General features: G+C 43.0%; 2 protein-coding genes across 3 annotated transcripts; one reads left to right on the top strand and one right to left on the bottom strand.

Annotated features, from left to right (window-relative positions):
* The first annotated feature begins 5,888 nt into the window (after window positions 1–5,888).
* On the top strand, window positions 5,889–11,802 carry LOC120049723 (zinc fingers and homeoboxes protein 3-like). Of its 2 annotated transcripts, XM_038996085.1 has the most exons (4): window positions 5,889–7,245; window positions 7,595–7,699; window positions 9,101–9,393; window positions 9,586–11,802. In XM_038996085.1, the coding sequence occupies exons 3-4, from the start codon at window positions 9,136–9,138 to the stop codon at window positions 10,978–10,980; spliced, it is 1,653 nt and encodes a 550-aa protein (XP_038852013.1). In that variant the 5' UTR covers window positions 5,889–7,245; window positions 7,595–7,699; window positions 9,101–9,135; the 3' UTR covers window positions 10,981–11,802. The 2 variants fall into 2 exon arrangements, with proteins under 2 accessions (XP_038852013.1, XP_038852012.1); XM_038996084.1 differs by lacking the exons at window positions 5,889–7,245; window positions 7,595–7,699 and having other exon boundaries at window positions 7,918–9,393.
* Window positions 11,803–11,863: 61 nt separating this feature from the next.
* LOC120049724 (cell death activator CIDE-B-like) lies at window positions 11,864–21,857 on the bottom strand. The gene is made up of 5 exons (XM_038996086.1): window positions 21,725–21,857; window positions 16,401–16,524; window positions 15,998–16,156; window positions 12,581–12,771; window positions 11,864–12,474 (listed from the first exon to the last, which is right to left on the bottom strand). The coding sequence occupies exons 1-5, from the start codon at window positions 21,748–21,750 to the stop codon at window positions 12,333–12,335; spliced, it is 642 nt and encodes a 213-aa protein (XP_038852014.1). The 5' UTR covers window positions 21,751–21,857; the 3' UTR covers window positions 11,864–12,332.
* Window positions 21,858–22,719: the final 862 nt, after the last annotated feature.

Here is a 22,719-nt window from a genome sequence, read left to right as displayed (position 1 = left end):
TGCCCTGCTAATGTTGTTCTTCTCAGACCATTTTGAAATCATATTTAAACATGTTAGGTGTATGATCCCACTGGTAATTGATCATTTGTTGTATTACTTGTGAGGCACAGCTGAGTGAGCATAATAATTACATTTTTTTTTTTTTACTGGACTGATGGCCTGCATCTGATGGTCAGTCTGAGGGGAGAGAAGGAGCAGCGGTGAGGCTGCCTCTCACCGTCCCTACGCTCTACCTTCCCTCCACTGAGGACAGGGGACAGTTTTCCAGCCGATGTCAAAACGTATTTCTGCCTCATGCACAAATTCATGTTGTTACACCTATGACCAGAGAAAGTGAAATAGTCCTTCATGTTAGAAAAGACAAGTCGCTAATCATAACAAACGCAAGCTTATCGGGAACACTTTGCCATCTATACTTCTTCATTGCAGCTGCAGTGATGGTTGTAGCGTGAGTGGAAGTAGGGAGAACGTGCATTTTATGGCTTAACATGTTGACAGTGCTGAATAACAACTTAAACATGAACTTACTCATAAAAACATTGGCTCTTTGATGTATTCGTTGAGTCTCTCTGTAGTCAGGGTTTTAAAATCTTACAGTATACATTTTGCTGTGCATTCCATGCTTATTTTTAGTCTTTGGCTCGAGGAAACTGTGCAGATAGGCAGGGGCGAAAATCTGATATCAACCTTGGAGGGGACAATTACATGAAATTTTCTCAGGAGCAATTCCTGAGGGGGACACCAAAAGTAGTACTGTAACACAGCCTACGCTGTAATATTTTAAATGTATATTGAGGGACCATAATCACTACTACTGGATAATTGTTAGGTACAGTAGTTAACTGAAGGGTTGTCCCAACTTGTTTAAATCATTATAATACTACTACTAATAATAGTTATAGCAGTGTTCCTTATCAGTCCAGTATGTATGCAGGTATTCGTACTTACAACCAGCAATATCAAGAAAGGCCAGTAGGCGGCAATGGTACTGTACACTGTATGGGAGTAGTTTTCATAAATACAATGAACATGGTGTGATCTCATCGTAAAGAATCTCCATTGAGAAACATCACAAAGTTGGTCTCCGTATTTAATTTGACTTTGTGATACATTTATATAGTCATTAAATATGTGCACCTGGCCTGAGTCTACTACAATATCTTTACAAGAACAAAAAGCTTAAAATAAGTACAGTTCTAAAAGCAAAATAACTACTTAAATGAAAAACCCAAATAAATCAAACAAAATATCCTTCAGTCAGTGTCTCAACTCTTCAAACAGCAGCTATGGACAAGTATGTCACACAAAGTATGCAATTTTAAATAAAATAACATGAAATAAATAATTTGTAAGTGTACTGTCATGTACTAAAAACTGAAAACTACTAAACAACAGAACAAATATCAATTACACCAGGGGTTCTCAAACAGGGGTCCATGGACTAATTGCAAGGTGTCCGTGAAATAAAAAAGTGTAATGAATGTAGTCAGTACCACAAGGTTTCCAGTAAGTTTACATATAATATAGAAGGGGTGGTGGTCCCTGAGGACCGCTGAAAACCTTGCCTGCCTTGCCTCAAAATATGCAGGGGTTCCAGTACCCAAAAAAGGTTGAGAACCACTGCTATACACACTACTGAACAAAAGAACCAAACATATGTTTGCGGGTTTCAATGGATCCAACAAATTGCTGGCAGATATTTTCCCTCGAGACTGTCCAGCCTGTCTTTATGTACATTACAGACAACTACGCCGTTCAGTCTCTCTTGGCCCATGCTAGCCCGTAGCCAAGTCTTTAACCTGCGGAGTGCACTGAAACTCCTCTCAGCCTCACATGAAGACACTGGCACCACAAACAAAATTCTGATCAGCACCTCAACTTGGTCAAACAACCCCCGCACCTCCACTGGAAGCCTCCTGAGGACCTCTGCTGCCTCTCCACTGCTGCTACAGGGGTATTTGTTGTGAAAGAGAGGGATCTGCACTGAAAGAGAATCTATGTTCAGCTCAGGGTACTGATCTAGAGACTCATCCAACTCCCCCGTGAGAAGCGCTCTTTCCAACTTTTGCAGGACATTTAGACTGTCCTGGTCAAAACGGTCGCCAAACTGAACCTCCACACCATCCAACACTTAAAAAAATTCTGCCCTATAGTGATCCACTGCTTTGCCAGCAAATCGTCTTGAGTGCGTCTCAATGGATTCAATAGTCAATCAAAGTTGTTGCTTTCTCATACAGTGCAAGGTAGCTTTCGTCATTTCTCTTGCCCCTAAGAGATGACCGCACACACTCGACTGCAGCCTGCATACCAGAGACAGTCTGAGTTTTCTTCTGCAGTGAAATGTTTAGACATTCAAGCTCTCCAAGAACAGCAGAGGCAAGTGTGAGGCCCAACACAGTCTTGCCTTTGCTGAAGTGCTCGAATAAGCCACTGGCAGTTGAAGCTGTCTTGGATGCAGTTTTTGCCATCTCCTCTAGGCTGCTGAGTACCCGCTCATACTGCCCTAGCACAGCTCTAATAGCAGTATTCCGCACAGTCCACCTTGTTGGACATAGGGGTTTCAGGGTGGTCAGATTCGTATCTTTGGATGTGGCAATTGATTCAAACATGCTCTTAAACTTTCCTGACTGGCCATAAAGGACACCTAACTGATGGACCCAAGAAAGGGAATCCCGGATCAGTGGGGAGGCTGAGCAGCCAGCCTGTGTAATCAGATTTACACAGTGTGCTCCACAATGGACATAGAGGGCTAATGGCTGCTGCCTCCTCACAATTTCCTGTGCACCTGTGTATTTTCCTGCCATGTTTGAGGCACCATCGTAACTCTGCCCACGTAAGCCAGACATGGGCAAATTGAGCCTCAACAACACATCAGTTGCCACTTTCGCAATGCCCTCGCCTGTTGTCTCCGACACCCTGTATAGCCCAATAAACTCCTCGTGAGGGACAAGGTCATGGTCAACATAACGCAGACAGACACTCTCCTGTTCAGCACCAGAGACATCTTGAGTACCATCAACAATTAATGAAAATTGTACAATCGGAAGAGACCTAATCTCAGCTGCAATGCCTCGAATGACTGTATTGGCCATGATGTTCAGAATTTCATTCTGTGCTTTGGGGCCTGTGTACATTGTGGTACGCTCTGTTAACCACTTCAGTAAAATGGGATCATCCTCTTCTGCCCTGAGTTTCAAAAGCTGGTATAAATTCCCACTGTCATCCGTGTGGCCTCTAAAGGCTTGTCCCTGTCTTACTACATGCCGCACCGAACTAACAATTTTCATCAAGCAATGCCTTGCGTCCTCCTGCTGTTTACCCCACGCGCTGGATAACTGGACACTGATTGGATTTAGCTGGTGTGCTGTTACAGTTACAAAGTGGCGATGGGTTTGGCAGTTTTGATGTGCTGTGAATTTTTCAATGGCTTTTCTCCAGTTCCTAAATCCTGCACTAATGAAGGCAGCATCTGCTCTTTGGCCAAAAGATGGCTGGCTTGAAAACCCTTGGCTACAGTGAAAACACAACACTCCTTTTATTGATGGATTATAATGTAGCCAGGGGAAATCGCGAAACCATCTCTCTTGAAACGTCAACACTCTGTTTGCGGTTCTATAAATTGTGGGTGTGGCTGATATGGTTTTGTGCCATCACTGAGGTAACTGGATGATGCTGTGCCACTGTCCCCTATACTGGTGCTGCTGGCAACAAGGGTGACACCTGGTCCTGCCGTGGCTGTGACACTGTCCTCTGAAGTCTCTCTCCTTGGCTCTTTCCCTTTCACCACCCTCACTGACTCACAGTCTGTCTCCTAGAAAAGAAATAAGGTGTTTGCTGTACTCCTAACTACCGGTACCCAAAACTACACAATTAATCACAACAGCAATACCATTGCATTAAACAAATCTTAGTTTAGTCACCAGTTTAAGTTGAGTGGGGGTATCCATGGCATTTTCCAATTATGTCCCTATTTTACAAATCAAAAAAATTGAGAACCTTTCATAATGTTGCCAAACAAAGACTCAACAAACTTACCTGAGACTCCCTGTCTCTGCCAATCTGACCCTGCATATCTGTCCCCAGCTCTGCTGTCTGTGTGCCATCTGTTGCCTGCTCTGCCTAATGACATCATTGTGAAACATTTCCATTAGCATTTCACTTCTTTCTTATGAACATTTTATCAACTCGTCTTTGAGATATTAGGCTACTAGAGTTCTTACTTTGCGTTTTGGTGTACTGAAAAATACTCTGATGTCCGTCTTTTTACTTTTTTCTGACATGTTTCTACCTGGCTGGCTGGCCGGTCTAGCTGCACACACACACATTTACACAACACATGCTGCAACGTTTTGAAATTTTAACATAGTTTGTTTCATATTGGCAGGCTTCCAACAATAGCTGAATTTGCAAAGCTAGCGAGCACCAATTCCGTTTCTGTGGTGTTTGCTATAATCTTTGCTACCTGGTTAAATAAAGGTGAAAAAAAAAATCACTAGCGACAATTTAGCTTTTGCAACGAGACCATTAAATATATTTAAGACAATGGTATAAGAGAGTGTAGTTCTGTTCAGTTTGGACTTCAGTTTATCGCTAACCTTATCACAGGGACTTTGAAGCACTACAGCTGCATGCTAATCTTGGAATAAACTGACGATAGCAAATATTCCATATTTGACGACGCCACATAAATGGAATAGGTACTAGCTAGCTTGATAGTTAATGTTTGCTTTAGTTTGCGCGCTAGCTCTGCAAATTCAGCTAGTGTGTGAACCCTGCAACATTAAAAAAATATATACATTGCTATGGCGCGATTGACTGGATTACCTCACGTCAGTTACGTACATTGAGTGCCTTTCGGACAGTAGATACGAACCCTCTATTACCTTGCAAGCTAAAGAACTGGCAGTGGATCAAATCATTGTGAGGCAAAGGGCGGGGGGGTCGCAATCTTGTGAAACTTAAAAACGCGCTATTAAGTGTCTATAATCAGCACAAGTGCTTTCATTGCGTATTATTAATATTATTGAAATTACATAGTTATGTTTACAGTGATATATTGGGGGGGACAAATCATATTTTTCCCAGGATGGGGGGGTCGTGTCCCCCCCGTCCCCCCTGGGATTTCCGCCTATGCAGATAGGTGAGCTGAGCTAAAGTGTTGTCCTATAGGTGCACTTGATTTGCTCTCTGGGCCTGCAGGGTAGGCGGAGTTCAGACACATGAAATGGTTCAAAATGGGAACACTTTGCCTTCCTTTTGCTGGGACTGCGGAATAAAGTGCACCTACCGTCAACTGTACGAAATAAATACAATTAAATAAGGAACGCTAGGCTTCATCACAAAGTTTCTAAACCCAGAGACGCAACATCGTGACACTTCCGGGAAAGCTTGCGAAGCAGAACAGGCCTGGGTTTGAGAAGTCAATGAGCGAAGTGAAAAATTCTACTTTAGCTGTTAATTTTCTAGATTCGAGACAATGTCTTAAGTAGTTGAACATGTTATTACTCCAACCTCGTCCCAGTTTGTTACTTTTACGTTTTAATTTTCGTAAAAAAATACTTTATATCAAATGAGTGCCTTTGATTTGACAGCTTGCACATCTTGCGCTGTTCGACGCGAGACGACCGACCCGATGGCGTGTTTCTGCGCTTTATCGTTGTTTTCTTTTACCTAAATGCTTGGTGATCGACTAGGAATGCCTTGGAGATGGACCGGTCGATGGTGACCATTGCTCTAAAACAAACGGTGAAACAAGTCATATGGAATGCTCTTTATTGGTCAGAACCAGGGGCGCAACTTTCACTGGGGCGGACATGTCATTCTGAAATTGCATTTTCAGTTTTACTATTGGAATGTGATACAAAACCAGGCGACGGTGTGCTTTAGGACCATGCGGACGACCCCGAGCGGTCGGGTAGGCTGTTTGGAGTGTTTATCCGACTGGTCAGATCTGACAAGACTGAAACAACAACAAATGTGGCTTAAAAACGGCATGACATGTTTGACTAATACCAAAATATATGAAAATGAATCATCCTGGAAAACACTATGAAGTAAAGTAAATATACAGACATAATGAAAACTAGTCAGTTACACACCTTAAGAAAATGGCAATGTATTCCTCAGACCTGTTTGTAAATTAACCATTTCAAAATATCTGGACAGAAACCACAGCATATTGTACAATGATGAGGTCAATGAAACGTGATTAAGGGACATGAAAAGATGGAAGTTCAATGGAACAACATTGTGATAGGTGGGTAATTTAACTAGCAGGGGGAGACAAAGTCCTGCCTTGTATGTTAACTGAAATCTAGCCAGTGTAAGACACAATATTTTTTATTTTGTTTCACCTTTATTTAACTAGGCAAGTCAGTTAAGAACAAATTCTTATTTACAATGATGGCCTACCACAAGGCAAAAAGTCTCCTGGGATTAAAAATTAAATAAAAATATAGGACAAAACACATATGACAAGAGAGACGCCAGAACACCACATAAAGAGAGACCTAAGACGACAACATAGCATGGCAGCACAATAGTCGGGATCCAAACTGAATTCAATACATTTAAGATATTGCCTAGACAAGCTCACAGAATTCCTCTATATACAGCATACCAGTAACCCTCTCACACTTGCACATCGGACCCTGATGAGACTCACTCATTAGGTTTCGGTGGTGGTAAGACTGCTGTTGAAACTGATAGACCTCTCCACATGGGCATCCCCACTGCTGCGCTCCATACTGTCTGGCAATGGCTGGGTCATCTCCTGAGAACATGTTACTCTGGCGAATGGTGCTTGTTTAATAAAGTTAGGTCAAAGCCGAATCAATGGCTGCAAGATCACATAATGATAGTATTCTACATAACATACCCAAATATAGTAATAGCATAGTATAACATTACTGGAAGACAAAAAACACCACCAAATTCCTTAGGAGGTTTTAGGATGATTGTGCACGTGGTTACATGCTTCTCTCATGTTGCCAAAACTCAACAGCGTCTCAAGAAGAGCTAAATCAGGGATGCCAACTTGGATAGGGGTGGGGGGCCACAAAAAATCTGAAGTCTTCATGAGGGCCCTCAGTGGCTTGCAGGTCTGAGTACCCACATCCATACCAGCACATGCAGTCAAAGCCGGCCCTAGCCCTTTGAGGGCCCTAAGTGAAAACTTGAAGAATTATCATTCACGATGGACAGTGGGAAATGTGAACGGACTCGAGGTTGGGTGACCACCAAAATGTGCGTAAAGTAGTGGTAAAGAACGTGATTCGAATCTTCAGCTCCAATGTATCATTAACACAGCAACAGTCATAGGCCGTGTTCGAGAGGCTCAAACCCGCAACGCATCATGGGTAAATTGTGACTGACTGATCTACAAATAATAATGAGTCGTTTTGATGAAAGGTGCTTTGTAGATCAGTCAGTCAGCAGTCGCCTGCAGTCGTTTTGATCCTCTTAAATACAGCCAATATTATGTCTAAACCCCACCCATTTCTAGAATGTATCTTCTTAAAATTGTATTTTTAACCTAATCCTAACCACACTGCTAACCTTATGTATAACACACATTTTGTATAACTTTTTGTAGCAAATTTGGACTTTGTGGCTGTGGAATCGGTCAGTGCCATCCTGAATCCTTGAGAGTACCTACACCATTGAAGTTGACATTTTAAATGGTTAAAGTAAGAGTTAGGTAAGGGTTATAGTTTAAGTCGTTTGTAAGTCTCTGTACTTTACTATTTATATTTTTGACAACTTTTACTTTTATTCCACAACATTCCTAAAGACAATTATGTACTTTTTACTCCATAAATGTTCACTGACACCCAAAAGTACTCGTTACATTTCATATGCTTAGCAGGACAGGAAAATGCTCCAATTCAAGCACTTGTCAAGAGAACATCCCTGGTCATCCATACTGCCTATGATCTGGCGGACTCACTAAACACAAGTGCTTCGTTTGTAAATTATGTCTGGGTGTTGGAGTGTGCCCCTGCCTAGCCATAAATTAAAATAACAAGGAAATTGTGCCATCTGTTTTGCCTAATATAAGAAATGTTGGATGATTTATACTTTTACTTTTAAAACGTAAGTATATTTTAGGTATTACATTTACTTTTGATACTTAATTACATTTAAAACCAAATACGTTGAAACTTTTACTCAAGTAGTATTTTACTGTGTGACTCACTTTTACGTGATTCGTTTTCTATTAAGGTACAGTATCTTTACTTTTACTCATGTATGAAAATCGGGTACCTTTTCCACCACTGTATCTAGTGGAAACCGGGAGAAAGGGATCCAGGGCATAAATTAATGGAACTCATGTTAGATGTACAACACAGCCAACAGGGGGAGACAAAGTGCAAGTTTACATGTAAACCTGAATCCATCCATCCTGTAATCAAAAATAATAATCGGTGGCATGTAGCTAGGGTTGACGCTTAAAGTTAGCTAGCTACGTGGTCATGGATACGGTGCCCATGGTATGAGAAACAACACTGAAGCACAGCAAACAGCCATACTGTGAGTTCGATTAATGGTATCTAATGGTAACGTTAAGTACTGTTAGATAAATATTTGTTGTTGGGATAATAACAGTGATAAGTAGCGCTAGTTAGCTAACTATAAATCCCAGTTAGCTATAGTAGCTAGCAAATAGTTAGCTAGCAAGCTAGCATTGTTGGTTAACAGTAGCAAATACTGTAGCTTACTTACATTGCATTGCACACAACCTATGCACGGAATGCATATACACACAACAATGACAACAACACATGGATGGAAGTGTAGCTAGCTAATTTGTCCAAAGCAGTTCTAACTATAGTAGCAAACTAGCTAGCCAACTTTGTTTTTTACATTATGAAAAGAATATACAAAAAACATAGGAGTTTTTAAATTATATATATTCATTACCATAAGAGTGCTGTGATGACCAGAACAAAGCGGACAGCAGAGCTGGACAAGCATCCAGATCCAGCTGCTAAGCTCACAGAGAAGAGTGAGTTAGCTCCAGCCCTAACATCAGCTACCCCTATACCACAACCACGGTACCCAGCCTCCATCCCTGACCCCACTCCCTTCCCTCCTGTAGGCCCCGCTGACAGCAGCAAGGGGGGCACAGGGATAATGTACCCCAAAAGTCAGGGGAGGGTAGGCACAGCGTCCCCCTACAATCTGGCTCCGGCTCCCTTCGACCTCAACCAGAACCACGTGGTGTGTCTGCCTCTGGTCTCCGAACACCTGAAGCTCCTGTGGGCGTGCTCAGACCAGACCCAGGAACTGGACGGCGTGGCTTATCTCATAGAGGCCTTCAACGTGTTCCCATACCCGACCCTGGGGGAGATGGCGTCGCTCGCCCAGAGCTGCTCTCTGCATCTGGACCAGGTATAGTCCCCTGTACAGTCCCCAGTCCTCTTGCCCTGATACATGGCTGTCCACTTCGACATAGCATGGGCAAACTACCAACACATGGTCCTTGCTCAGCTTCTTTCCATTTGCAGCCCCTTCCTGTAGTCATTAGGAGTCAGCAGCACATTTCTTGTGAAAACAACCAATCTTATCCTGTCCTTATCTTAGGTCAGAGTGTGGTTCATGGTCCAGCGGCTCCGCTATGGGATCAGCTGGGATGCAGAAGAGATCTGTATGGCACGGTGCAAGATTTGCGGACCAAACCAGGCGAAGGAGAAGGACAAAAAAGAGAAAGAAGAGAAGGTATTGCCTCCCCTCAGTAAGGAGGGTGATGGGAGAAACAGGAGTGAACATTCACCTGTCTCCACCTCCAATCAGCTTAGCAGCCTGACCTTTGAGCCCTCCTCACCCGTTCCTCGAAAACGCCGTAAACGCCACCCTGTTGTTGCACCCAATAACTCCAATCCGCAACACCCTTCACCTCCAGTCCCTCTGTGTTTAGTGGCGCCCCCCACAACCACAGGGCAAACCCTAGAAGCCCCCGACAAAGCCCACGAAAACCTCAAACCCCAGAGGCACTGTCAGGATTTTCACTCAGAGCTGTGGCGGAGCTTCGGCTGTAACACAAATCCTCCGAAGGAGGAGCTCCAGCGTCTGCAGGCCCTCACCAGGCTCCACATGAAGTACATCCGCAAGTGGTTCTGCAACCGGCGTTTCTTGCTCCACCACCGCGTCAAGGCCGACCCAGAGTCTGAAGAGAACGGCCAGTCACAGCCCAACGACCTCCTGTCGTCACAGACACAGCTTATTCAGCGTCTGACACAACCACCACCGCCAACTGACAGCAGGGTCAGACCGTCACCGACGAAGAAAAGGGTCTGTCAAGTAGATGATGTCGACTTCCTAAGCAGGAGCCGCAATGGTAACCATGTCCATGGCAACCCCGCTAACACCACCCACCAGATTAGGTCAAACGTGAAGGAAAAAGAGAAAGAACCAGCGGAAGTACAGAAGAAGAAGACGGGAACAGCAGACAAAGAGGAAACGGCCAGAGCTGGAGTTAAGAGATGGGAAAAGAACATCAAGAAGGAACTGAAGGAGGAGCGGAACGCGGTGGGGATCACCAAATTCATCGATGACGACGGAAAAGAGCAAGTTATCAAAATGGGCCCGTGGCCGAAGAACAAGACAATAGCCCAGCTGGAGCTCCTGAGACACTTCTTCCTCACCTGCCAGTGGCCCAACAAAGGGGACTACACGCAACTGCAGCAGCAGACAGGCCTCTCGCGGAAGGCTCTCACCCAGTGGTTCGGAGACACCCGCTACTACGTCAAGAAGGGCATGGAACGCTGGATGAGTGGGGAGGAGCACCGGAAGGTCCTGGCGCAGATTAGGGAGAAGCAGAGGCAACGGCAGAGGGACTGGTTGATGACTGAGGAAACAGGTCCATCGGGGTCCTCCTCCGTGCCGTCTTTGCGTACCGTGACTCATAGTGCTAATGGGGAGGCTGGTAGGGAGGAGGATGGAGCTGGGACTTTGAGACAGACTTGGGGTACTCAATAGTATAAAAAGGCTTCTTCTCCTTGTGCTCTCTCGTCTAGGAGCACTGATCCAGCATGGCCTAACAGGTGAAATGTTATTTGTTGAAACTTGAAATCGATCTGAAACTTTCACTTGTCTGCAGTGATGGAGAAGGAAGCTAAGTATTGAGTCACACCCCTGCTGTAAAGCTGGAGAGGCCTGGAGGGTGCTGAAAAGGGACTGTTAGGCTACATATTAGGAATTGTTACGAATGAGGCAGCATTTTGTTTGTATGTTACAAGTTGTTGATTATGTTTATGATCTAGTCTACTTTAGTTGTAGCGCTATTGAAACTGGCACTTCCTGTTCAGTTATTCATTCAAATGTCAATTCATGTTTCAGCTCCATCACGGGTTTATGCTGGGAAGTTTCTATGACATTGCATTGATGTTCCTTGTTTGATATGTTCAGGGTGTAAAGAATTGGGGAAACTACCAGACCTGCTACAACCTATGTCCTTGGGTGCGTCCCAATAATCTCTCCTTCCTCCTGATGTGTGCACTTGCGCGTTCATTCCTCCCCATAAAGTTAAAATCATTAGATTGATGTAGACTAGGGGTGAGTCCATTAAGGGAAGTGAACAAGTGCACACTTTGGGAGAACAGAGATTATTGGGACATAGCATAAGGTGTGTCCTTATCGGTAGTAAGAAAGTCGATCATTTATTTTGACTTCACTAACTCCGCTATAGCCTGCAGTATCAAAATCTCAGAGCTAGCATGTTGAGTCGTATCTGGTTCTTTGTGTGGTGAACAGGTTTCTTCCCTTTTGTGAATAAAAATAACTGTTCTCCTTGTTCTGCAATTGGGTATCTTTCTTTTATATTTTGGATCGCGAACCTCTACCTTGTTGACAGGTGACCGTCTGAATGTAACAACTGAAAGCATTTATTGAACACAAAATGAGACAGTGATGAGAAACTACAAAGAAAGTAAAACATTTATGCCTACTCTTTTTTTTCTTATTCAATTCCTTACTTTCATGGGAAATTCCCAAGATTTATAGAAATAGATACATCCTATTTTACAACACGCCCATGTGAGTAATTGTCTTTCTGCACATAGCTTCATCACAACCTTGCATCACGCTATCATACACATGGTACAGTATTTAAAATGCAACAGACAAATAGGAATGTTGCGCTGCAGCAATTGGTATTACTACGAGTGTGGTTGTTGTGTTCAGCTTTAATAAACATTGGATCTCTTCTCTTCTTCATTGATCCTAGAGCAATACTTTATAGGGCCATGTCCTAACTTGAGCTCGTGTTAAGATTGGACCTGTACATAAACTCAATTCTAGCCTCAAAAGCCTTAATTACAGCCTCAACTGTCTCAGTTCCAGCACTCTGTAACCTCCGCCCTCTGGGGCTGCCAGAACTCTGCTTCCTCGATGAGCCGCTTGATCAGATTAGCTGAGGAGATCAACATTTGACCTGCCGCCTGGAGGAGGGTGGAGGCCACGCGGAGGGCCTCTCTGAGAGAGAGAGAAGGGGGAAAGAGAGAGTATTATAAATTACCATTGTTACAGACACATTCCACCAGGGACAAGACTTCCTCCCATCCCGTTCCACTCTACTCACCTGAGGACTTTCTTGGGCCCCAGACATTTGAAGTCGGCGCTGACAGAGTACCGGCCTGAAAAGGTGCCCTTCACGTTCAGGGAGCCAAACACATCCTTGGGGTTCTGCCGGTACAGGTCAAAGGTCACGCAGGCTATATCCTTTCCTGTCCGCGGCTGGTTGGGGTCTTGGGCTTTAGAGAGCGTTGTACCCTGTAGGTTTAGCATAGGATATGGTGTGAGAGGGAGAGACACTCCAGGGTGAAGTGTCCCCTAAGTACAGATCTAGGATCAGGTTAGTGGGGGAAATGCAAAGCTGACCCGAGATCAGCACCCTACTCCAGGAGAGACGGTAGCATTGTTAGTTTAGAGCTCACAGCGCCCCTCTGTCTCTATATGTGTAGGCCATCTATCTGATGCTGTCAGGTCAAAAAGAGTATAAGATTGTTGCCGCCCGTAGCATTGAATGCAAAGGATGCCAGCGAGCGTTTGGCCTCCCTTGATAAAAAAAGTATCAAATAATAGCCAATCAGCGTTGAGCTAAACCGAGTGAACTCAACTGTGAATGGTCCTGGCACACAAAAAAAAAATGTAAAGGGAAGCCAGTTTGGATTTGGCTTCACTCCAATCACATCGAGAGCAATAGGTCACTGACAAAAACAACTTTAATTGTTATATCTCGTTGTGTTGTTGTCCTCCAGTGGCTAGCTAGCTAGCTAAAATTGTCCCTTTCCTAAATTAGCCATGGATGTAGACAGGGATTTGTACTTGTGGTTTTACTTAATTCTCCGTACTGGCCAATGATTATAATGGCGATTCTGATCCAACCATAAATGTATACAATGGGCCCCTGGCCTGAGATGATGTAAGTTCAATATGTAGCTAGATGTAGAAGGCTAACGTTAAATAGCTAACATTGCCCATGAAAGGAAGGTAGGTTAGCCAGCAAGCATTTTAGCCAGGTAGCTTAAGAAAACAAAAAATACAAGCGTGTACTGTATGACATAGACCATTTCGTCAACATGAAAGAGAGGATGGCATTGGCGTTTCTCAACAAGTAGGGTGAGTCAACATGTTTTTTCTACTTGCACGAACGCACACACAGATACATACACACACACAGAAATCAGAACCATGGATAGCCACATCATATTTAGCTTACGCTGATTGGACTAAATACAATTGTCACTGTATTAGACTAAGCATGATTTGATGATGTTGAAATGGTGCTAGAATGGTGGTAACTCCGTGGTTCTAAATCAATAGTTATTTAGTAGTCTGAAAATTTTGGAAACATTAACTTGCTTGACCATGCTGTAGGTCACCTAACTGTTTGTTACATGTAATATGCTTTGTGGACTTCACCGGACAGAGGTTGCTCTCCGGTTTTGTGATGAAACAAAGGTGTGGTTTAATTTATTCTGCCAGTGTCTTTTCTTATTGTCTCGGCATTAGGCCTATCTATCACGGTCGCAAGGCATATGAACTAACAGGTTATAGAGCAAACAACGCAATTATCACAACACGTAGGTTGTAATATGGCTTTTTTTCTGGCTTGGCTTCCCCAGTGATTTTACCCATGCACTGCTACTGTTTGTTTCACGCTGGGGCCACCCATACGTAAAATGTATGCATGCATGACTAAGTCGCTTTGGATAAAAGTGTCTGCTAAATGGCATATATTATACATTATTAACCAGGAAAAACTCTGGGCCTTTAAGATTTTCCTGATCGGGTCATGTAGGAGAGAAAAACTCAGAACCATACCTATCTTTAATCATTTGACAAGGGTGTGCACACATGTACATATTGTGCTAACAAAACACATTCAAGTTGAGATACCTACACTACTGGTCAAAAGTTTTAGAACACCTACTAATTCAAGGGTTTTTCTTAATTTTTACGATTTTCTACTTTGTAGAATAATAGTGAAGACATCAAAACTATGAAATAACACATATGGAATCATGTAGTAACCAAAAAAAGTGTTGAACAAATCCAAATATATTTTATATTTGAGATTCTTCAAATAGCCACACTTTGCCTTGATGCCAGCTTTGCACACTTTTGGCATTCTCTCAACCAGCTTCATGAGGTAGTCACCTGGAATGCATTTAAATTAACAGAGGGCCTTGTTAAAAGTTAATTTTTGGAATTTCTTTCCTTCTTAATGCGTTTGAGCCAATCAGTTGTGTTGTGACAAGGTAGGGGGGTATACAGAAGATAGCCCTATTTGGTAAAAGACCAAGTTCATATTATGGCAAGAACAGCTCAAATAAGCAAAGAGACACAACAATCCATCATTACTTTAAGACATGAAGGTCAGTCAATACAGAATATTTCAAGAACTTTGAAAGTTTCTTCAAGTGCAGTCACAAAAACAATCAAGCGCTATAATGAAACTAGATCTCATGAGGACCGCCACAGGAATGGAAGACCCAGAGTTACCTCTGCTGCAGAGGATAAATTAATTTGAGTTACCAGCCTCAGATATTGCAACCCAAATAAATGCTTCTGAGTTTAAGTAACAGATACATCTCAACATCAACTGTTCAGAGGAGACTGTGTGAATCAGGCCTTCATGGTCGAATTGCTGCATAGAAACCACTACTAAAGGACACCAATAATAAGAAGAGACTTGCTTGGGTCAAGAAACACGAGCAATGGACATTAGACCGGTGGAAATGTGTCCTTTAGTCTGGAATCCAAATTTGAGATTTTTGGTTCCAACCGTCGTGTCTTTGTGAGACGCGGTGTGGGTGAACGGATGATCTCCGCATGTGTATTTCCCACCGTAAAGCATGGAGGAGGAGGTGTGATGGTGTGTGGGTGCTTTGCTGGTGACACTGTCTGTGATTTATTTAGAATTCAAGGCACACTTAACCAGCATGGCTACCACAGCATTCTGCAGCGATACGCCATCCCATCTGGTTTGGGCTTAGTGAGACTATCATTTGTTCTTCGTCAGGACCATGACCCAACACACCTCCAAGGCTGTGTAAGGGATATTTTACCAAGAAGGCGAGTGCTGCATCAGATGACCTGGCCTCCACAATCCCTCGACCTCAACCAAATTGAGATGGTTTGGGATGAGTTGGACCGCATAGTGTAGGAAAAGCAGCCAACAAGTGCTCAGCATATGTGGGAACTCCTTCAAGACTGTTGGAAAATCATTCCAGGGGAAGCTGGTTGAGAGAATGCCAAGAGTGTGCAAAGCTGTCATCAAGGAAAAGGGTGGCTATTTGAAGAATCTCAAATATTTTTTGATTTGTTTAACACTTTTTTTTGGTTACAACATGATTCCATGTGTTATTTCATAATTTTGATGTCTTCACTGTTATTCTACAATGTAGTACAAATAATACAAATAAAGAAAAACCCTTGAATGAGTAGGTGTTCTAAAACTTTTGACCGGTAGTGTAGATCAGGACATACCTACCGGAGGGGTTTTCCATGTCTGTCCAGGTTCCAGGGCCATGAGGACTGTGTTGTCTGGCAGAGACATCAGGAAGTCTTCAGAGTCCACCACTGTCCCATCCTCCTCACACACCAGCACCACAGCCAGACTGGACAAACACAGCATCAAAGCCTGGCACACCTGGGGTAGCAACAAAGGTAGATATATTCAGAGGACATACAGACACAGTGTATGTATTTTGAAGGCACAAATACATTCTTCTCTGGCAAGTGCTCCAGATCCCAGACCTGTCCTTATACAACTACAGCCCAGAGCTTTTCCTGGTCAGGTCACATGGTCACTCATGGCCTTATAATAAAAATAAACCCCTTTTTTCTTAATTTTTTCTCTTTGTGTATTTTCATCATGTCCGTCTCTCTCTCACCCTCTCTCTCAACTCCTCCAGGGTTCCTGCTGTGATGCCCTTCCTGGTGCCCCTGTCATGGGAACACACCCTGAACGGTCTCTGATGGGCAGGGGCCGACAACCACACCCGCCTGGTCACAGACCTGTGGAGGAAGAGGAGTAAGAAGATGTTCACAAGGCCAGACACAGCCAGCTTGATGTAGAATTTGCCTATCCTGGTCCCAGATCTGTTTATGCGGTTTTATCAACGCCTACGGTCATTGTCACGCAAACAGGTCTCGGGGAAGGCTTGAAGTTGCCCTATTCTTGTATCAGATTACCACACACACCAATCCTAACCAGAACCATGAAGGGGATGTACAACCTGACTGTATCAGCGGTTAGGGACAACTTCTACCTAGTCCATAGATACAAATGCACTATGGAAGATTGATTTGGTATACAAATATTTCACTGAGAGCTAGTAAGAGTGATAAAATGGCCGAGCAGCCACACACAAGCCTAAGATCACCATGCACAATGCCAAGCATTGGCTGGAGTGGTGTAAAGCTCGACACCATTGTACTTTGGAGCAGTGGAAACGCATTCTCCTCCACCGATGAATCACACGTCGCCATCTGGCAGTCCCACGGACGAATCTGGGTTCGGCGGATGCATGGAGGACGCTACCTGCCTCAATGCATAGTGCCAAATGTAAAGTTTGGTGGAGGAGGAATAATGGTCTTGGGCTGTTTTTCATGGTTCGGGCTAAGCTCCTTAGTTCTAGTGAGGGGAAATCTTAACACTACAGCATACAATGGAATTCTAGACGATTCTGTGCTTCCAATTTTGTGGCAACAGTTTGGGGAAGGCCATTTCCTGTTTCAGGATGACAATGCCCCCTGCACAAAGCTAGGGTCCATACAAAAACGGTTTGTCGAGATTGGTGTGGAAGTGCACAAAGCCCTGATCTCAACCCCACCGAACACCTTTGGGATGAATTGGAACGCCGACTACGAGCCAGGACTAATCGCCCCAACATCAGGGCCCAACCTCACTAATGCTCGTAGCTGAATGGAAGGAAGTCCCCGTAGCAATTTTCCAACATCTAGTGGTAAGCCTTCCCAGAAGAGTGGAGGCTCTTATAGCAGCAAAGGGGGGACCAACTCCATATTAATGCCCATGATTTCGGGAATGAGATGTTCGACAAGCAGGTGTCCACATACTTTTGGCCATGTAGTGTAGCTCTCGAAAACTCTGAGGCATTCTGCCTTCTCCTTACAGGTTTAAGCGATTAGCTTCGCCCACGACTGGCTCGTGTGAACTACAATCCAGACGCTGTGTTTTAAAGTTTAGAAAAAGTCAATAATCATCGCTTGCGATACGGGTTTCGAAACATATGGCCCTTTCATCAGCGAGAAAGAACCCTTCAAATAAAGAAATATGCAGTAACTGTAGCAGTTTTGCACAGATCATACAGCTATGGGTGCCTCCATCCGAATAAACTACACTTCCACTACACAAGTGCTGTAACATGGAGATATGGCTGTGAGCACTAACCCTTTAAAGAGGTGTGTAGTAATTTAAACTTTTGTTTTTTGAAAAACATTTCTCGCTGATATGATAGATACTTCTTTATGTCTCCAAAACAGTACCACAAGTGATGTGTGATAATGTTTACAGCAAGCGTTGGGGCATTTAGTCTCTTCTGACCGGGGGAGTTTTGCTATCGTCAATAGGCGCTACAGCAGTTAACGTCTGTGAATGTGGTAGTAGAGACAATACAGTGTCTGTGAGACAAAGTGTGGAAATAAGTCCAACTCCAATTAGAGGCCCCAATTATATAAATGTTCCAGTGGTTTGTTGTCACTGTGCCTTTTTGCCAACTCCCTAGGCCAGGGTTCCCCAACTGGTGGCCCGAAAAAGAAAAAAAAACTATATATAATGATTTATTTATTTTTTAGTTGTTGGCCATAAAAGACTGTAAAAACACCAGGAAATCAGCTCCAAGTGATTTTAAATTGGGAAATCTGTTCCCAAGTATTGCATAATAGAGAGACATACTGTATGTGATCATATACATATAATAATAATTAATTGGATTTATATAGCTCTTTTCTATCAACTGAGGTACTCAAAGTATTTACATAGTAGGGAGAAACTCACCTCATCCACCATCAATGTGTAGCACCAACCTCAGTGATGCACGGCGACTATTTTTGTGCCAGAAATCTCACCACACATCAGCTATCAGGTGGAGAGGTGAGGAGTGATATATGCCAATTAGGAATGAGGGGGATGATTAGGTGGCCATGATGGAATTTGGACAGGTTGGGAAATTAGCCATTAAAACGGGGTGAACACCCCTACTCTTACAAGAGCTATGGGAATTTGAATGACCACAGACAGTCAGGGCACCCATTTTAACGTCCCATCCGAAAGCCGGCACCCTACGCAGGACAATGTTCCCAAATGTAATCAAGGTTTGAAATGATTATGTTTTAGTCAAATATATAACTTTAGGCTTCTTGAGGTCAATTTGCAGTCTACATTTTTTATTATGTCCCGGCCCCCCAACCACCTGCACCAGAACAAATTGGCCCATAGCTGAATCTGCACTGAACACAAATATAAGCGCAACATGTAAACCGTTGGTTCCATGTTGCATGAGCTTAAATAAAATATTCCAGAGATGTTCCATACGCACAAAAAGCTTATTTCTCTCTAATTTTGTGCACAAATTTGTTTGCATCCCTGTTAGTAACCATTTCTCCTTTGCCAAGATAATCCATCCACCTGACAGGTGTGGCATATCAAGAAGCTGATTAAACAGCATGATCATTATACAGGTGCAAGGCCACTCTAAAATGTGTGCAGTTTTGTCACACAACACAATGCTACAGATGTCTCAAGTTGAGGGAGCGTGCAATTGGCATGCTGACTGCAGGAATGTCCACCAGAGCTGTTGCCAGAAAATTGAATGTTCAGTTCTCTACCATAAGCTGCCTCCAATGTTGTTTTAGAGAATTTGACATTACTTCCAACTGGTCCCACAACAGCAGACTACATGTATGGAGTCATGTGGGTGAGCGGTTTGCTGATGTCAACGTTGTGAACAGTGCCCCATGATGGAGGTGGGGTTATGGCACGGGCAGGCATAAGCTACAGACAACAAACACAATTTGAATACACAGAAATAACGTGACGAGACCCTGAGGCCCATTTTTTGTAAGGTATCTTTGACCAACAGATTAATATCTGTATTCCCAGTCATGTGAAATCCATAGATGAGGGCCTAATACATTTTTCAATTGACTGATTTCCTCATATGAACTTTAACTCCGTCAAATCTTTGACATTTTTGCATGTTGTGTTTATATTTTTGTTCATGGAACGTAAATCGGAACGGTATCTCGAAACACTGCGGCACGCCATTTGCACACACTGTATATTGTTAGGATTTATGTTTATGCACTATAGGCTGTTAGCATATTAGTTGAAGGTGAATGATGTTTTGTTGCACACACACACAATACAGAGGGGGTAGGTGTGTAAGAACTGACCACCACAGGCCATAAAAGCTGTGGACAGTCTGGAGAGGGGAGGGGTGCATCTCTCTAGACCACATATGTCAGAGTCAAGGCCCGCGGGCCACATCCGGCCCGCGAGAAGGTTTTTTACGGCCCCTGGGATGATCTTGATTTATTATTAGAACCGGCCCGCAGACCGCAGCAAGCCGGCAGCCCGCAGATCTTTTACACGCACCAATACTACATTTCCCACAATGCAACGGTGACGCACCGAGCAGTAGGCTGCTTCATTTCAATATTTATTGGCACAGCAGTCGTCAGCATCACAGTAAAATTAACTTTCAGATACCCATCAAAAATGGCAAAACGGAAGGTGGACACTGAGAACCGGGGGTTTCAAACAAGGTGGGAGTCGGAGTATATGTTCACGGAGGTAGCTGGAAAACCTGTGTGTCTTCTGTGTGGAGAAAGTGTGGCGGTACTGAAAGAGTATAATCTGAGACGACATTATGAAACGAAACACGCGGACAAAAACAAGAATATGGACATGGAACAAAGGCTACAAAAGGCTAGATTTTTGCACTTTATTTTATTGTATTTCAATCCAATTATATTTTAAAAATATTTCAGTTGAGTGGATGATAGAAAATTGCTATTATTGTTTTTTTCTTTGAAGTAAATTTAGCCCACTTTTGCTAAAATAGAAAATATAGGCTACTGATGGTGCCTTGAATACCGGTTTCTTTCATTTAATGTTCATGTTATGGGGATTTTTATATAAAGGAAATTTGTCTTTTGTGTCTGTTGAAAATTAAAGATTACTGACAGAGCCATAAGAAAATATTGCTTTATTTATCTGATCATATTGGAATATATTTGTTAGGTTTTCAGTAGGTTCAATTAGGTTCACTAGACTATATGCGTCATTTAAAAAAATTTCAATGAACATTCGAACAGTCCGGCCCTCGGCTTGTAGCTAAATTTTTTATTTGGCCCTCCGTCCATTTGACTTTGACACCCCTGCTCTAGACCAACCAGGAGTTTAGAATACTGGACAATACCATATTAGGAACTGTTTTAGTGAATGGTCGAGGGGGAAACAAGATGGAGCTGCTCTACCCAACAACCAGATGTGGAGAAGGAAAACGCCAAGGGGCTTGGACAAGTTTGGGGGCCCACAAAGGAGGAGCAAGAGTATGAACCATGCTAAACCTCTACTATGATAGGCCAACTGGACAAGGAGAGAATGAAAGTGTTATAGTATAAAACTACTATTTTGAGTACATTCCACAGTTCTCTGATCTACCCTGCGCGGAGATCCAGTGAACCCGTATATACGAAAATTGCATTTACCATTTATAGTTTGAGTTTAATTAAAATATCTTCGGTGACTATGAATCACATTTTGTCCTGATGCCAGATTTGAACTGACGCAAATCTCTTTCAATATAGACTATTTTTTCTATTGTGTTATTGACTACGCTTGTTTATACCATGTGTAACTCTGTTGTTTGTGTCGCACTGATTTGCTTTATCTTGGCCAGGTCGCAGTTGTAAATGAGAACTTGTTCTCAACTAGTTTACCTGGTTAAATAAAAAATATTTTTGTTCATTATAGTTGATGATTCCTACCCTGGTCCTTCAACAACCCACACCTAAACAAGTAACCAACGGTGAGTGATATAGTATACAATAGCGTGCTTACCAAATCAGAATCTCAAAATATAACAATTGATTGAACAATTGAAAATCCAATGATATTTTATATCGTAAATACTCAGAATGAGCTGTTGCAACCCAAAATGTGGGAAATTAGGAGGAAGTAACTACTTACTTTATTAGTGATGACGTTGTCTCCATATCCCACTTTTTCTAACTCTTTTTTTTGTTTTTCCTCCTGTTGTTGTGTCAGTGCTGTGGCCTCTCGATTTCTGCGTGTCTGACTCACCAATTTCTTTTGGATGGACTTTGCCGTGAGTGACCTATGACGATGAATCAGATAAACGCGCATAGAGCAAAGTTGTCTCTCTGTGTGCGTGCGTGAGAGAGATGATAACATTGACCATATAATTTACTGTGGCATGGCATTCAATCCACATTTGTAAAACGTTTTACCTTTCAGCAGTTTTATACCCTCTTTCAGTGAAGTTACGATAATACTAATGAAGAGCATACGTCACTAGTAATGTGAAACGGTGGCTTTCAGAAGCCTTTGGGGCTTCAGCAAACTGTGCCGAAAAGCGGAGAAACGGTTCATTACTCGGAGATTAACACAATGCAGATCAGTGACACCTGCTGGTCAACAATGAAAATCAGCGTTCATATAAACGTTTTTTTTCTCTCCATAATGTCAATCAAATCTTAGTGCCGCAGTGTTTCGAGATACCGTTCAGATGACGTATCATGAACAAAAATCCTAACTACATCGTAAGTATGGTATCAACTAGAGGTCGGTGTTTGAAACCAACTTGGAATCGAAGAAAACACCGGAATCATAGCGAAATCAGTGGGATCTCTTTTTCAGTAGCACACGGTTTGAAAAACGACTTGATCAAACGAATCTTCAGAGTCATTGATTGCGTGCTAATGTTACTTTTACCGCGTTCAAAACAACTGTGATCTCGGAAATCTCTGGTTTTCGACCCGTGTGTTCAAAACAACTGTGAACTCGGAAAATAAACGAGCTCCCACAGGGGAAATGGATTTGACCTGTTAGTTATCCAACTCGTAAACTCGGGCCTCTTTCTAGAGCTCTGACTTTGCGTCATGATTTGACCTCGTATTTTTCTGAGTTCCCAGTTGTTTTGAACATGGAAAAAGACCCAAACA

Source organism: Salvelinus namaycush, chromosome 6, assembly GCF_016432855.1.
Source record: "Salvelinus namaycush isolate Seneca chromosome 6, SaNama_1.0, whole genome shotgun sequence".
Lineage (NCBI taxonomy): Eukaryota > Metazoa > Chordata > Actinopteri > Salmoniformes > Salmonidae > Salvelinus > Salvelinus namaycush.
Note: the sequence above shows the minus strand (reverse complement) of the source record. Positions and strands in the feature narration are given on the sequence as shown.

What these genes read in the sequence shown, in the direction of transcription:
- LOC120049724 (XM_038996086.1), bottom strand. Translation starts at nt 21,750, where the DNA reads ATGGAGACAACGTCATCACTAATAAA. An exon ending in TGGAGGAGTTGAGAGAGAGG is followed by an intron (nt 16,157 to 16,400) that starts GTGAGAGAGAGA and finishes TTGCTACCCCAG; the next exon opens with GTGTGCCAGGCTTTGATGCT. An exon ending in AGACATGGAAAACCCCTCCG is followed by an intron (nt 12,772 to 15,997) that starts GTAGGTATGTCC and finishes CTAAACCTACAG; the next exon opens with GGTACAACGCTCTCTAAAGC.
- LOC120049723 (XM_038996084.1), top strand. Translation starts at nt 8,938, where the DNA reads ATGACCAGAACAAAGCGGACAGCAGAGCTGGACAAGCATCCAGATCCA. An exon ending in GCTCTCTGCATCTGGACCAG is followed by an intron (nt 9,394 to 9,585) that starts GTATAGTCCCCT and finishes TCCTTATCTTAG; the next exon opens with GTCAGAGTGTGGTTCATGGT.